This window comes from Arachis ipaensis, chromosome B6, assembly GCF_059453495.1.
Source record: "Arachis ipaensis isolate K30076 ecotype BB chromosome B6, ASM5945349v1, whole genome shotgun sequence".
Classification (NCBI taxonomy): Eukaryota; Viridiplantae; Streptophyta; class Magnoliopsida; order Fabales; family Fabaceae; genus Arachis; species Arachis ipaensis.
In genome coordinates this window covers 1,152,029-1,168,807 of record NC_142441.1, presented here as the reverse complement: position 1 = coordinate 1,168,807, position 16,779 = coordinate 1,152,029, and the positions used below count along the sequence as shown (strand labels likewise).

Sequence of the window (16,779 nt, the reverse complement as noted above, 5' to 3'; positions counted from 1 at the left end):
CTAGCTAGGTAGGGATGTGCGTGTAGTAGCATCTTGCCCCTGAAGGAGTTCTTCCAACAACTTATTGTCAAAGTATTCCAACTCAAAAGAAGTGGTAGTAGTGTAGTGATCAAGTTGATGCATATGTTCTTGCTGTTGTTGTGATCTTCTAGAAGAACCGGAAGAAGAAGCAGCGACATAGTCATTTGGGAAATTGAGAATGGCTCTATGACCACGAAAATGGAAAGCAGCAGCATCATAGGCTCTAGCAGCTTGTTCAGCAGTGTCAAAGGTACCAAGCCAAATACGAGTCCCTTTCCTGGTTGGGTCTCTAATCTCAGCAGCGAATTTGCCCCATGGCCTCCTACGAATCCCTCTGTAGTGTCTCTCTCCCTCCATTGATGGTTGATTCAGTAATAGTTTGAATGATAATAATCTTTATATGTGAATAAAACTAGTAAAGTCTCATACTTTATCGTCTAAAGTGAAATTTTAAATTTTAGAGGATCTAAATTTGTATAATATTCGGATCGCAGGCGTGCAAGTTTGACTGGTGAAGAGGGATCGGAGAAGGTCGTAACTGACGGTTTGACTTTCAACTTCTTGTATCTTCTTGTTGACCTAACCTCCATCATAAATCACAATCTTGGAATGCAACAAACCAATTTTTTTTTTTTTTACTAAAGATAGAAGACTCGAACCCACAATTTTTTAATTGAGTATGAGAAGACTATGTCATTTGAACTATTATTCATTGGCATGCAACAAACCAATTTATTACAGTTAAAAATGGAATTCGTATTTTTTTTATATAAATCTTTTATATATTCTTTTACGGGAGAGTAGATCTTCTTCAGTGAGAAAAAAATTGGATGATATCCAGTGTTCAATCTAATCATTCATTGCTCTCTATCTCTTATTTATTTCTGATCTCACTCATAAAACCAAAGGTGAGAGATCACACTGTATTCTATCAATTGTTAAAAAAATTGGAGAGGATCTTTTTCCCTTTTATGGTATTAAAAATAAATTTGTTATCTTCTCTTACTTTTTATTAATTATTTTTACTATCAAAAATAAAAAATATACAAAAAAAAATACACAAAAGTAATATATATAAGATTTTTCTATTATTAATTTTTCTCATTCGTAATATCCCTCCAATTTACAATTTTTAATAATTTTTTCTTTTATATGTTTACGATAATATTTTTTTAATTTTTTTCTAAATAATGTAATTTAAAAAAATTTCATTTCACATGAACTTTTCCTTGGCAAGGTCCAACCAACTTTTTTGTTTTTTTCAATCTCATTCTCTTAATCCTGAGTTTATTCTTTTTGTTTTTAGTTATGTTAAGTATACACTAAAATTAGTCACTAAAATAAATTATTATTATAACATTTAAATTTGTAATATAAATGTATATTAAAAATAAATTAAAACACATATATTTATATACAAATATATTAGTAACTAATTTTAATAACCAATTTTAATAAACAAATAATATTTTTACTCTGTTTTAATAAACAAATTACATTCAAATTTACAATTAATTATTAACTTAATAATAGCAATTAGTTTGCTAATTATGCTGAAAATATATATCGTTTACGAAAACCGTTTGGATAGTTGAGGATTAGTTAAGAATTTTCGAATTATAAAAAAGTATTCTATTTTTAGATAAATAATCAAAAATTGAAAATGACATTTACTTATAAATTAATGAGGCATGCATAGATATGTATATGTGTATACACAAAACAAAATTAAATTAACAATTATGAATTAAATCACACAAATATTTATTTTGAATAAAAAGCAATGTACTTATTCCTCAAGTATTTATTAAAAAGACGAATGATTAACAAAAACACAACAATATTTTTTCCTTCTAAATATCGATTAAAGAAACCCAAACATAATTAATGTCAACAAATAGCCAAATTACCTAAAAAGTATTTGGAAATTAAATTATTAATTATCATCCGTTAAACTTTCACTTTTTTCTAAATATTTATCCTCCGGTCTCTTTTATTGAGAATTTGTGAAAAAATATTATCCCAATCTAAAGATATTTTATTGTATGTGATTAGAATTTTACTAGGGAGTCAATAGAGTATTTGTATAATGTGTATAATGGGCTATTTATTTGACCCAATATGAGTTAAAAAATGAACATCTAAAATATCCGAATAAGGGATAATAAACATTTGATATCCTACTAAATCGAATATCTCTAAATATCCATTAACTCCATTGATTCTTTATACTTTCTCGTGTGATTCACGTGAAAAGCGATTTGGGCTATCCACATCAAGAAAAGAATACACAATAGAGTAACAGAAAAAAAAAAAAAAAAGAAAGAAACTTAAACTCAGAATCATAGATTTGTGTTTTTCAGAGTGGCATCAAGTAAAGGGTGTAAGGAAGAGCATCACGGATTCACGGTGAAAAATATCGGCTGCTTGGTGAATGGTGGAAATTGGTAGTTGTTACGAACCACACATGGCAATTGACTTCAAATTGCTTTATTCTTTTGTGAAAGACTAGGCTAACTACAACATTTAAAGCAGATTGTTTGTTATAATACAATGGTACATGTTTAACACTGGTATCTTAGGTAGTGTTTAGTGGAGAGACGGAGACAAAAAGACTAAGATTGAAAGATAGAGATTGAAATAAATTTTAGTATTTTGTTTAGTGCAAAGTGAGAGACAGAAATTGAAACAAGAATGAAACTCTAATTTAATTTGCACAAAGGGTAAAATTGGAATTAATTAATTAAAATAAGAGTATTTTAGGTATAAAATGTTATTAAAATTTTAGTTTCTATCTCTAAAAATTTTAGTTCCTTGTATCCCCACTTTTTGGAGGTACTGAAATACTAAAATTTTGATGACAGAGACAGAAATTTTAGTATCAGTCTCTAAACCAACAAATATAATACTGAGTTTCAGTCTCTAAGTCTCTGTCTCAATACCTCAAAACAAACGCTATCTTAAAGCTTTGGAGAGTAAAACCCAATCCATTGAGCTTCAATGTGACTGCAATCAATGCTCGATATTCTGCAGCCTGGAAACAAACTACGATATTTTGCTTCTTATTGATTGTGTACCTATTATTTTGATAGAAAAATTTTACTGGATTAGATCTCATGGATTTTTGTTTTCTTTTGGGGGTTTTCCCACTATAAAAATTATGGTGTTTGATTATTTCATTTTTGCCATTATATTTGCTGTTTGGAGTATTTTTGGAGTTGCTTATTTAATTGCACAGGTTGTGAAAAAAAAATTTGGTGCTTCCACTATTAGACAGATTTTTATCTGAACCTCAATTTTTCAAACAAAGTGGTATCAAAATTTTGGTTGTTTATTTCTGTACTGATTGAATGGAGAAAAATACTCATGGACTAAATATGGTCAAATTGAATTCTAAAAATTACTCAATTTGGAAGACCCTCATGGAAGATATGTTGTATAGCAAGGACTTGTAGGATCCTGTGGAGGGGGATAGATCCAAAGGTACTAAATTCAATGCTGAATGAAAGAAGTTGAATCGGAAGGTAGTTGCTTTGATTAGGCAATGACTCAATCTTAGCATGTATCCATATATTGACACCAAAACGAATATCAAGAAGATGTAGAAGAAATTGAAGGAGTTATATGAGAGAAAGAGTGTGCACAACAAAGCATTCTTAATTAGAAAACTTGTTAATATGAAGTATATTGAAGGTAAATCAATGTCGGAACACTTGAGTATTTTTTAAGAGATGGTGAACTAACTGATAAATAATAAAATCACTTTAAATGATAAGTTATAAGTCTTATTATTATTGAGTTCTTTGTCTGATAGTTGAGAAGTTTTGATTGTGATATTGAATAATTCAGCTCTAAAAAGAAAGTTGACATTAGCAATGGTTAAAGAGAACATGTTAAATGAAGAAGCCAAAAAAAGAGAGTGAAGTTTGATTAATGCCTCCTCCTAGTCAGAAGTACGTGTTTCAGAGTCACGAGATAGTTGCAATGTGTTGACACTCAACTTCATTTTCTGAAATGTAGAGTAAAATAGAACATTAGCGCTGCTTCCTAGGTCCAACAAGCTAAGACTTTGCGAACTATTAGGTCTCCCAGTTGAATAGAGATGACGACTAGGTCGTCTATGTTGAGTTCGGTTGAATTGAAATTGGACGGTTGGAACGTCATTTCAGGAAAGTTGGGCAAAGTTTGATGATTGTTGATGGTGCTCTCTATAGCAAGCATAGCTCGGTCAGTGCGTTTGTGAGCAGAGCTTGATGCTCCACCACCAGCGAAGTCCACAGATATGCAATTAATCACACCTCGGGATTGATTGGGCTGAGCTGTGTGTGTTTTGTCCTTATCCCGAGAAGATATTGACCTGCAGAAGATAAGTCAGATTGATGTGCATTGTGCTTTTGGATGTGGCAGCTGATATATTTGTCCAGATGTCCTTGTCGAGCTAAGCGCTCGAGCAAGTCTTTGGCTACAACACACTCATCAGTAGCGTGTCCGTGTTTCTGATGAAAAGCACAGTACTTTGTCTTGTCCACATTCTTCGTATCTTGGTAGGTTCCAGCCTTCCGAGGAGGTTTGATTAGTTTCGAATTCAGTATTTATTTAATGATTTTCTCCCTTTTCGTGTTAAACTGGTATAAGAATCGTAACGCGGTGTCAACCAGAAAGGTTTCTTATTGTCCCGAACTTTATCGTCATCCTTATTGGTTTGATTCTTATCGGATTTTCGAGTTTGATGCAGCTCTTCAATCTCCATTTGACCCTTGGATTTCTCTTGAAACTCGGCCAAGGTTTTGGGTTTGGCCATTGTGATGGCCTCTTGGAACTTTTCAGGGCAAAGTCCACTCTTTATAGCATGCTGGTGTACCTCAGGGTGAAGGTTTGGGATGCTCATCGCTACTTTGGTGAAGCGGGTGACATACTTCCTTAAAATTTCATGCTATCCTTGCTTGATAGAGTTCAGATAGTTGGAATCATGTAGATAGATGGAAGATACAGTGAACTGATCTTCAAATTGCTTAGTGAACTCCTAAAAGCGCGAAATTGAACGTGTAGGCAAAGATAAAAATCAACAAGTGCTAGACTATCTAAAAAGGTAGAAAAAGAACGATATAAAATAGGATCAGAAGCACCATTCACTATCATCATAGATTGAAATTTCTTAGCGTGCTTTTTCGGATCTCCCATGCCATCGTAGGGAGTCAAAGTGATTTGTAATGCAAAGTTCCTAGGCAGTTTGAAATTCATGACGTTGGCCGTGAATGGTCCAACAACGTTGTCCAATCCATCATCATCATCGTTTTGTTGGTCTCTCTCTAGTTATTGAGTTTCAGAGATTTGTGTTGAATTAGAATTTTTTTCACCTCTGGTTGCTCATTGTGATAATCATTATTTTCAATTTGAGCATTAGTTAACTCGACTATTTGGTTTGTCATTCGTTGGTTATCTTCCGCCATATGCTGATTAACTTGTTGTAGCTCTGTTACCATCCGAAGAAGTTCAGATGGTGTCGGAGGAGGCTGGTCAGCCATGAACAGGTATAGGAGTCTTAGAACCTAAAGAAAGAAGGGTTTTTTGTTTCTATGCCCCGCGGTGGGCGCTAATTGTTCTTCTGGAGGTCGGCCGCTGTATAGCTCGTCCGCCGATGAGTATCTGTGAGCTTTTCTGTCGGGATGAGTTATACGTTACTAATGAGAGAACAAGGGGATACCTGCAAGAGGCACTCCGATGCTCAAGTCAATAAGTGATAACAATCTTCTTACTCTTTCCTTTAAATCTAAAATGAAGAGTAACGGTTATGTCTTCGAATAATGATGCTTTAAATGGAGAATAATAGTATATCTGAACGTTTTAGTACTTGTTTGAATGATTGTTATTGACAATCGATCTATAATACTCATAATTAAATTATAACGTATAACCAATTTATAACGGTTATGTCAAATAGTATTAACTTGGTAATTAATAAAAAAATTATTTTAATTTACGGTTAAAAACTAATGAATTATTTGGATTAATTTATAAATTAAAAGATCATTTTTATTATGGAATTAAATCTAATATACCATTTTGATTCTTATTTCCCGAATAAAAGTCGTTATTGGTAAAACACACACCTAGTGGTTCACTACTTCAATTCCGTATTTAATTTAAGTTAGTTGTTTTTATGGACTAGTCATGGTACTATTTAGTTTTAAATCGCCGAAAGAATACACACATATAGGTTTGGAGCAGTGAAGGTGGAGCGAGCACTCGCTCGAAGGTTGGTGGACAAATCTTTATAAAATCTTGCAATTGAATTTGAATCGCCCATAATGAAAGCGATCAATCATACTCTTTTACACTTTCAAAGGTTCATTTCAATCTTCTTTGTGCCTTCTCAAATAAAATATATCTATATGCTCATGCAGAATGTTAAAGAGTAGAGTTGTGCATGGTTCGGTCTGGTTTCGAATATTTTAGGAACTAATTTGGTGTGATTTTAATAGATTTAGAGTCGAGTAAGAATTTTAAAAATAGATTTGGTCACTATTTTGGGTCGGGTCCGGATCATAGCTCGAATCACTCAAACTCGATCCGGTGGCCCGGTCATTATAAACAATTAATATTGTGTTATTAATAATCGATGATATTTTTATGTGAAATTTAAGTATTATAAACCTTAATATTTTGTGTTATTAGTTTTATAAGACTATAAGTTAATGTTTTATGTTTAAAATGCATAAGACTTTAGACGAATGCATAATATTGTGCTATTTGTATTTATTTAAATATTTGGTATTATTAGACAATATTAGTATTGATTATGGTTATGCTTTAATTTTAGAGAAGAGTTGGTTCTTGTTATATTTTTCTAAGTAAATTTTATCATGTCAAATAATGGTTGGAGTCTTGAAAATTTAGATATTTTCATATGCTAGCTTATAAGAAGGTATCAAGGTAATCTAATGTTAACGGCCCAGTTTTTACCAGATTTTTACCCGATATAATCATGACCCGAAAATATATAGGTTTCATCAGGTTTAGAATCGGATTTAAATCTAACAAATAGGTCCGATATATATTTTAGACTAGATCTGGATCATATCAAATCCGGTTTCACCCAACTCATGAATACCCCTATTAGCCACGGTAATAATAATAATAATAATAATAATAATAATAATAATAATAATAATAAATTAGCTTAAAATCGAATTAAATCAATTGATTATTTAATTTGTTGGATAGCTTATGATTATTATATGTGTGCATATTTTTATCTCATTAATATATCCAGTCATCCAGTGCGTGATTTATGCGGATAAAACTAATATTATGAATAAATGGTTTCAAGTCAAACCATGTTATATGCAACATAATTTATTACAAATAATGTTAAAAAAATAATAATATAAAATTATATTATTTAATTTATATTTATAATTTTATATATAATATTTATAATTATATATTTATTATATTTTAAATTATTTATTTATTTTAATAATAATTAATGAATATAAAATAAAAAATTTGAATTATTTTAGGTTAATTTTTATTCTTTCTCAAATATTTTTGTTTATTATTATATGATGATGCGGTTTCATGATTTCGTCTCTCTAACTGTGTTCTTTTTTTCAAAATAAGTTGGATCGTATGGCGATGATTCATGATTCACATTATCTGGTTTAGATGTCAGGCTAACTTTTTAAATTCTCTGGGATGTGATGAGGGTGCTTCTTTTTGTTGTTTATGAGCAGAGTTTAATAGGGAGTCATTTTTTTAATTTAAAACAAAATTACTGCGCTTTATGTGGAGATATCTTAGGACCCTCTAAGTCCCTAATTCCTAAACAGTATGTTCATACTGTTTTCTTAGAACCAACTCTTCGCTCGCTGAATATTTGTTTCATCTGTGTTAGAAAGAGTAAAAGTTTATATATATTTAAGTTGTATAAAATAATATAATATAAAAAATATTTATCGGCATTAACAGAATTGAAATAATAAAGACGTAATATTCTATAATAAATATTTAGATATATTAAATAATACTAATTGATCTAGTCACCAAAAAAAATAATACTAATTGATCTAATTGATCTTTATTATACTCTAACATTCTCTTAAATTCAAGTAACAACTTGAATTTGAAACTTATTTAAAACAACGAAATAAAAAAAAATGCATAAACTGATAGAACGGGTGCAGACGGAACTATTGGAGAAAAACGCAGATAAAACTACCGGAAGGAAGTACAAACGGACTGCCAGAAAGAAAGAACCGCCAAAAGAAAATGCAACGGAACTGCCACAAGAAAACGCAGACAGAATTGCCGGAAGAAAATGTAGACGCAACTGTCGGAAGAATGGTCAACTGTCGAAAAACTGCTTAAAAGATAACGAACTACCGGAAAATTGTTGAAAAGTAACAAAATGCAAAGAGATGGCAAACTATCGAAAGGTGACGAAAAACATATGGTTTCTCCCGTTTCTCCATGAGAATAAGTAAGTAGGGAAATGAGTTAATCGGTGAGATAAGAGAATATCAGAGCATTGACAAAAAAGAAGAAAAAATGACATGAAAAAAAAAAGTATAAAAAATACCGTCAGAAGAAAATCAACCTATTCTCTTCAAAGATGATACTATGACTTTAATACCATGTTAGAAAGGATAAGAGAGAAGAGTAGAGAAATGATTTATGTGTATTCTAGCCGTGTAAAATGATAAAATATAGAAGAATATTTAACTATTTATAAGTATTAAGAGAATCGTAATAATAAAGACTTAATATTTTATAATAAATATTTAAATATATTAAATAATACTAATTAATCTAATTAATCCTAATTATGCTCTAATAATTTGTATACAAATTTTGTTTATATTATATTTGTAATTTTGTATGTAGCTCCAAATTAAAGAAGCCTTTTTAACTATAATTAATAATTATACTCGTGATTTGAGCTATACACTTTGTGCTTATGTTTCACACCACGATTACCCTTGTAGAATGGGACTCCTTGTGAGAGCATACTAATAAAATATTTTTAGAGTATCATTAATATTTATACGGACTTCAATTTAATTTTTAAAATTTTAATTATTTTTATTTAATTTTTAAATTTGACAAACTAATTCATATTAGCCTTTCAATAATTTTGATATATAAATATTAATGATGTGTTAATATAGATAAAATACTACACCAAAATTTATAAAATAATGCTGTTTTAGTTTTGACATTTAAATTGTCAAAAATAATGTTGTCAAATCACTTGCTTTTGACAAATTTTTAATATTATTAAAGATATTTTTATTGTTAACAAAAATAAATTATTTATATGTTAGAGTCAAAATATTTCAAAGACGTTTTGGTCGTTGACCCAATATAAAATAAACCTACGCAAATTTGGATAATACAATGTAATATACTAATTGTTTACATATGCTTTGTTTATTTGTATTTATTTACCTATTTCTTACGTACATATATAATTAAGATGACACCTAGACCAAAAACCAGGAAAATCTCGAATTAATTTCGGAGAAGTTATAATAATAATAAATTTTAATTTTGGAGAAGTTATATGTATACAAATTTCTATCTAACAAAAGTATTTAAATTTTAAATTTTTGTTAATTTTTAAATAAAATTTTTGAATTATTTTTTTTTTATTTTCAACTCCACTTCTCTCTTTTTTTTATAAATACTTTGATGATATTACTTCTAATTTAAATTTGGAATTTTCAGAATATGATATTATCAAAACGTAAATTTTACACTTAGTTTTATAAATTAAATGATAATCTAATTGATATAATATTTTAATTATTTCTCAAATTACATATTATATAAATATAATTAATTTTTATATATTGTATAATTATTTGTTATTTTTAATTCTAAAAAATTCAAGTTTTAATTTTTATACTATCTTAAAAGATTATATTTTATAATAATTTTTTTAATATTAAAATTTTTAATAATGATTCTTTAGATACTAATAAGTCAAAAGATAATTTTTAATAAATTTTTAGAAATCGTTTATTGTTCTGTTTTAAGTTTATAAATTTCTAAAAATGTAGATTTTTTAAATATGAATTAAAACACAAAAATTTCATTTTTATTTTTATTCGGTTTGATTTTTTGATATTTTATTTGAATCTAAATAAAATTTTTTATTAATATTTATATTTTAAAGTTAATAAATTAACTTAAAAATTAAAAAATATCAATAATTTGTATAAGTAAAAATTGAATCACGGTTATTCGATTTAGTAAATCGAATCAAATTGATTCGATTTTATGTAAATAACGTAAATATAATCAATTTAATTCTATTTATATAAATATGTTTAAGACATATATAGTGTATAATCAAAGCTAATTTAAGACGCTTGCATTAATTTTAAACTCCATTATTTTTTTGGATAAATTACTCAAGTATTAAATTATCATTAGGCAGGTGAGTTTGGATAAAATTATTTTTATTAACTCTTTTTTTATATATTTTTTTCACTTATTCTCACTTTATTTAATAATAAAATTACTGGTGAATTAAAAAAAAAACTCTTTTTTATTGTCGTTTTTCTATTGTTATATTTTTTATTTATTTTTTTCCTCCTCTAAATAGTTATTGTAATATTTTTTATTTTTTATTTTTTGTTTAATATTTTTTTTAAGAGGATGAAAAAAATTATAAAAAAAGTGAAATAAAAAGGAGAAGACAAAAAAAAAGAAAATAATGACGAAGAAAGAAAAAAATTTTAAATTGTGCATAATTTATTAGAAAAATAGCACTAAAATTTTTTAACTATAAAACAAGAAGTTTCTTAATTCTAAAACCAATATTTTTTTAATTGTGAAATAAATTCTTGTTAAGACTTAAGAGGGTGAAACAAAAATGAGGAGAATGTGAAATAAGAAGAAGAAGAAGGGGAAGAGGAAAGAGAGTTTTGAATTGTGTAGAATTTATCAAAAAAATAGAATCAAATTTTGTTAATCGTGACAAAGAAAATTTTTTAATTTTGACACATAAAATTTTTAATTGTGACATAAGAATTTTTTAACCCTATCATTTCCAACTAAATGATATATTTTTTTATTATTGAACTAGTTGAGTGTTATTGAACTCGTATATAAAAATTTTAGTCATTTTTGTGTCATTTGGAACAAATTAATGTATTTTTGCCTTTTTGGTTCCAAATAAAACATATTTGAATGTCATATTTTGTTAGTTGAGTGAGTTTAGATTTTAGACTTGTAGTTCTTTAAAGTTTTTTTTATGCCATTTACCAAAAATTTATGTTCATTTTTAATTAAAAAAATGTGTTTTTGTTATCACTGAATTGATTGTGTAGTATTGAACTAATATATAAGATATTTAACCATTCAATATGTCTTTTATATTAATTTGATGTGTCTTTTAAATCTAAAATACATCTAAATATATTTTATTAGTTGAGTGAATTAATTTTTTATTTGTGGCCTTTTAAAGATTTTTTGTCTCCCTCATTAAAACTTTCGGTGTCATTCATAATTTTTTTTGTGTTATTTATAATTAAATGATATGTTTTATTATTATTAAAATAATTGTGAGATATTTAAAAAAATTATAATAATGAAAGAAAAAGAAAAAAAATCAAGAAGAGAAAAAGGAGAAGAAAGAGAAAGTGATGATAGTAACAATTACAAATGATAACAAAGGAAAAAAAATATAAAAAAAAATATGTAAAAAAATGTACAATAATTTAATTAAACTTAATTAAAAATTATTTAACTGTCTAATTTTTCTATTCCAATTTATATTGTTAATTCTTTTGAAAAGTTGATTTAAATTGTTGCTTAATATTTAAGATTATAATAGCTTTCAAATTAGATATTTTTATCATGTAATTCATCTATTAGCGAAAAATTCATCTGTCTCCTGTATACTTAGTATTTTTTTCTTTTCATTTTTAATTAATATTTTTAATTATTAATTTAATTTTTAATTTAATAATTTAATAATATATTTTTAATTTATTTTTTAAATATTATTAATTAATTATAATAAATTGATTAAATTCTGTTAGTAATCTAATATTTTTTGTAACATATATATTTTGATAGTTACTTTTTTCCCTCATGTCTATTTGGGGAATTTATTTTCGGTTTTTGACGATGATCTGTGCATAAAGTTTATTTACTAATAAATTTTGAATTTAAAATATTATTAAAAACATTGTTAATATTTGCAAAATAGAATAACAGTATATATTAATAAAAAATGTTAGAAAATTTATATTTTTTATTAATATTAATTAATATTTTAAATTAATATTTATTTTTATATTTTTAAAATTTAAAATTAAAATATTCTGTTAATTAAATATTAATAAAGAATAATAAATTTTATTGATTAGCTGATATTAATAAACACTTAGTAATAGACTAGTAGTACATCAAGTAGAAAGTATTCTTGGATTTTATTTTTTTATTTTTTTACCAAATAGTTTTTTTTAATATAGATATAGTTTATTATTATAGTGCAGTAAAATCTGAGAAGTTCTTCACATACAAGCGTTTTTTTATACAAGTCTTTACTCTTTACAAGTGCACTTCTTATTCTTCTTGCGCACGTTCTTCTTCTTCTTCCTCTTCTTCTTCTTTTCTTTCGTTTCTTGCCTTCTCTTTCTCCTCCTTCAACCATTACTGCACGTTTTCACTGCACCTTCTTCTTCTTCTTGCTACACGTTTTTCTTCCTCTTCCTCCTCCTCTTCTTCTTTTCTTTCGTTTCTTACTTTCTCTTTCTCCTTCTTCAACTGTTACTGCACGTTTTCACTGCACCTTCTTCTTCTTCTTGCTGCACGTTCTTCTTCCTCTTCTTCTTCTTCTTTTCTTTCGTTTCTTGTCTTCTCTTTCTCCTTCTTCATTTACGTGCTTTTTTTTCTGTTTTCTTTCTTCATTATTCTCGATTTCCATTGTTTTTTGACATCAAACTCTGAAATCGTTTTTGAAGAAGAAGAAGTAGCAGAAGATGAGGATGAGAAAGAGAAAGAGTTATGAATTATGCATAAGGTGTACTTCAACGAATTTTGAGTGTATTTCTTAAATCCTTTGGGTGTAGTTTTTGTAATCCTTTGGGTGTATTTCTGTAATCCTTTGAGTGTATTTCTATAATCGTTTGGGTGAATTTCTGTAACCGTTTGGGTGTATTTCTGTAATCGTTTGAGTGTATTTTTGAAGTTCCATTATCTTCAAATTTGACAAGAAACTCGTTTTTATGGAGGAAGAAGAAGAATAGTCGTTTGTAATGCATGATGAGTTGCGCACTTTAGAAACAGAAAGTTGTTGAATAACGTGCGTTTATTTACTCTTGAATGTGGGAGTGTAATGCGTGTTTTCTCGTAAAATCTAGAACACTTGTCACTTCATCAAGGAACGATTGAGTCCGAAAACGTAACAAATGGACGCTGATCCATGAAAGGAATTAGATCAGGTCAAATGTTTAACGTATTAAAATAGCCACTAATTATATTGATCCCTAATCGATTCACATGTTATTTAGTGATACGAATTTGACTTAGTTGATATAAAAAATAATAAAAAGAAATAATAAGAAAAGAAATCGGCTGGCACAGCAAATACCAGGGGGTCCAAGTTTTGGTCCCATAGCCATGTGCTGGATAAATTCTGTAGCGATTATTATGAACTCCATCATTTATTTTTATTTAAATAAATTAAATAAATATTTTATTTACAGAAATAAATAATTATAAAAATTATTACGGAAATATGTCATCAATCTTATTTCGTTTACACTGTAAACGAAATAAAATTAGTGCACGTGACACGTGTATATCTCGTTTACACTGTAAACGAGATACGTGCAAACTTATCTCGTTTACCAATACGTGTTAATTTAATGCGTTTACAGTATAAATGAGATACAGTAAGACAAATTTTCAACTGCTATAAAAGGATGTACAACCCTTGGCATTCTCCACATACATTTCATATATTCTTCTCCTCCTTTTTCTTGCAAAAAGTAGGCAAAAATGTCCAATAGTAACGATATGTGGTTGTCTGTGTGTACCTCAATTGTCATATGAGAAGCAGCGACAATAGGGTGATATTTTGAGTGTGAGAATCTGTTACTATTACGCACTCAACGCGTAAGTTCGTTGTCTGAGTTGAAGAGTATGATATTGAGCAACCTTGGTGGCACAGGGAGAAGAGAGATCGGAAGGGTGGGGTATAGGTTGTTAGCACCGTTGGGTAATGGAGTTTTTCGGTTTCGACTGTTTCGGCTCCAGGGCGACGAGCATGTGCGACTCATGTTTGACATCCATGGAAGAATCATGACGGAACAAGTGATGGAGCTTTCTGCCAAGGTTGGTGATGTTGGTGGTGGTGGTTCTATACGCTCGACATTTGTACAGGATGATCCACCTCTCGCACCACTACCAATTCATGTTGCCAGTCCAGTGGAAGACATGGAGATGGGTGAGGAAGACTCCGACGAAGAGTATGTTGTGGATAGCAACGATAGTGATTCCTCTGAATATGATGAGGAGGAGGAGGAGTTTGTACCGGAGACGCCAACTAAGACAGCGGTGCGCTATGTTTTGCCTCCTCCCACCCGATTCCGGCGCTATCAGATGTACCAAGTCACTATCATACATTGGAGTTGGACGTCATGCATGAGAAATCTCTATTTTTCAACGCCGGAGAAGAGGATTACAACCTAGATGGTGGGGAGAGTTTCGGGTCGGCCACAGATTCAAATGCCGAGATGCAGTAATGAAGGGTGTGAAGAACTACAGTATTCACAGAAGTGCTAAGTACCGAGTGGTCGAATTGGACCGATTAAAGTATCATGTGCATTGCCGTCAAACCGCAAATGGATGTCCATGAAGTCTTCGTGTTGTCCTCCGACAGAACTTCGGATACTGGTGAGTTCAAGTTTAGTTGAGGCGTACTTACTCATTTATGATTGCTATATATTGAGTAGTTTCCAACCATGAATGTTTTATTTCGTTAGGGAGGTCTGGAGGGTTGGTGGAGCGCATACTTGTTTAGCACTCACCATGTTCCAAGACCATCGACAGTTGGACAGCAGCCTAACCCATCCAACAGCATCCTTGTCCTGCAAGGTGCAGTCCGGCAAAGCTATCACTTCAAACCCTCCTAAGAAACATCTGCATGGCGAAGCAAAAGGCAATTGTGCAGATATACGGGGACTAGGAGGAGTCATACAACAAGGTGCCGAAGCTACTGCAGGCACAACAGATAGAGTTGTTGTCCCAAAACTATTTGTGAGCTCAAGGTCGTACCTTACTATGATGGGCACCTTCTGGTCTGCGACTATAGCATGTTCGACAAAGTGTTTTGGGCTTTCCCATCCTGTGTTGAGGCTTTCAAGCATTGCAAGCCATTTGTTTCTGTCGATGGCACGTATTTGTATGGCAAATACGGTGGTGTGTTGCTGATTGCAGTGGCACAAGACGGCAACAACAATATCCTTCCTATTGCTTTTGCAATTGTGGAGTCCGAGAGTATGGAGTCATGGTCGTTCTTCCTGAATAATCTGAGACGACATGTCACCCCACAAGAAGGCCTATTGATTATTTCTGATAGATCACAGGCGATCAAGGCTGCACGAAGGGCCAATGATAGTGGTTGGCAACCTCCTAGAGCGTTCCACGCGTATTGTATTAGACACATGGCTGTAAATTTCATGTCTCGTTTCAGGTCCGCCGAGGGCAAGCGATACCTTATAAATGCCGCTTATAGTCCAAGCAAGGTTGGGTACGAGTGATACATGGATGCCTTGAGAGGTTTGTCGCGAGAGATGGCGGACTGGGTTGGTCGTTTCAACAAAGAGATATGGCTGCAACACTGTGACAGCAGTTGCGGGTTTGGTCATATGACAACAAATCTGTCGGAGTGCATTGGTGCACGAATTGTGAATCACACTTTTCACAACGCGTACCACTAACCAGCAAGTGCACTGGGTCGTCCAAGTAATACCTTACGTGAGTAAGGGTCGAATCCCACGGAGATTGTTGGTTTGAAGCAATCTATGGTTATTTTGTAAATCTTAGTCAGGAAGTCAATTATGTTTATCAGTTGAATTGTGAATAACCAGTAGAGCATAAATTAAAAGTTACTTGTTGTGCAGTAATGGAGAATATGTTGGAGTTTTGGAGATGCTTTGTCCTCTGAATCTCTGCTTTCCTCTGTCTTCTGATTCACGCACGCACGTCCTCCTATGGCAAGCTGTGTGTTGGTGGATCACCGTTGTCAATGGCTACCTTCCATCCTTCCAGTGAAAACTACGCTCACGCGCTCTGTCACAGCACGGCTAATCACCGGTTGGTTCTCGATCTGGTTGGAATAGGATTTACTATCCTTTTGCGTCTGTCACTAACGCCCAGCCTTCAGGAGTTTGAAGCTCGTCACAGTCATTCAATCCTTGAATCCTACTCGGAATACCACAGACAAGGTTTAGACTTTCCGGATTCTCATGAATGCCGCCATCAGTTCTAGCTTATACCACGGAGATTCTGATTAAGGAATCTAAGAGACACTCATTCAATCGGATATAGAACGGAGGTGGTTGTCAGGCACACGTTCATGGGTTGAGGAAGGTGATGAATGTCACAGATCATCACCTTCATCACAGTTAAGCGCGAATGAACATCTTAGATAGGAACAAGCGTAATTGAATGGAAAACAGAAATACTTGCATTAATTCATCGAGACACAGCAGAGCTCCTCACCCCCAACAATGG

The 16,779-nt window shown here is 30.7% G+C and overlaps 2 protein-coding genes across 2 annotated transcripts; one reads left to right on the top strand and one right to left on the bottom strand.

Annotated features, from left to right (window-relative positions):
• Positions 1–378, bottom strand: LOC107647880 (ethylene-responsive transcription factor ERF098). The gene has a single exon (XM_016351928.3). The coding sequence runs from the start codon at positions 376–378 to the stop codon at positions 1–3; it is 378 nt and encodes a 125-aa protein (XP_016207414.1).
• A 14,100-nt stretch (positions 379–14,478) lies between these two features.
• On the top strand, positions 14,479–15,803 carry LOC148554396 (uncharacterized). Its single transcript, XM_088489755.1, has 3 exons — positions 14,479–14,645; positions 15,027–15,311; positions 15,356–15,803. The coding sequence occupies exons 1-3, from the start codon at positions 14,479–14,481 to the stop codon at positions 15,801–15,803; spliced, it is 900 nt and encodes a 299-aa protein (XP_088345881.1).
• The last annotated feature ends 976 nt before the right edge of the window (positions 15,804–16,779 follow it).

Excerpts from the sequence above, each read along its gene's own strand:
- LOC107647880 (XM_016351928.3), bottom strand. The coding sequence starts at position 378 with ATGGAGGGAGAGAGACACTACAGAGGGATTCGTAGGAGGCCATGGGGC.
- LOC148554396 (XM_088489755.1), top strand. The coding sequence starts at position 14,479 with ATGGAGATGGGTGAGGAAGACTCCGACGAAGAGTATGTTGTGGATAGC. Across the intron at positions 14,646-15,026 it reads CGATTCCGGCGCTATCAGAT|GGAGGTCTGGAGGGTTGGTG; the intron begins GTACCAAGTCAC and ends TTATTTCGTTAG. Across the intron at positions 15,312-15,355 it reads AAACTATTTGTGAGCTCAAG|CATGTTCGACAAAGTGTTTT; the intron begins GTCGTACCTTAC and ends CTGCGACTATAG.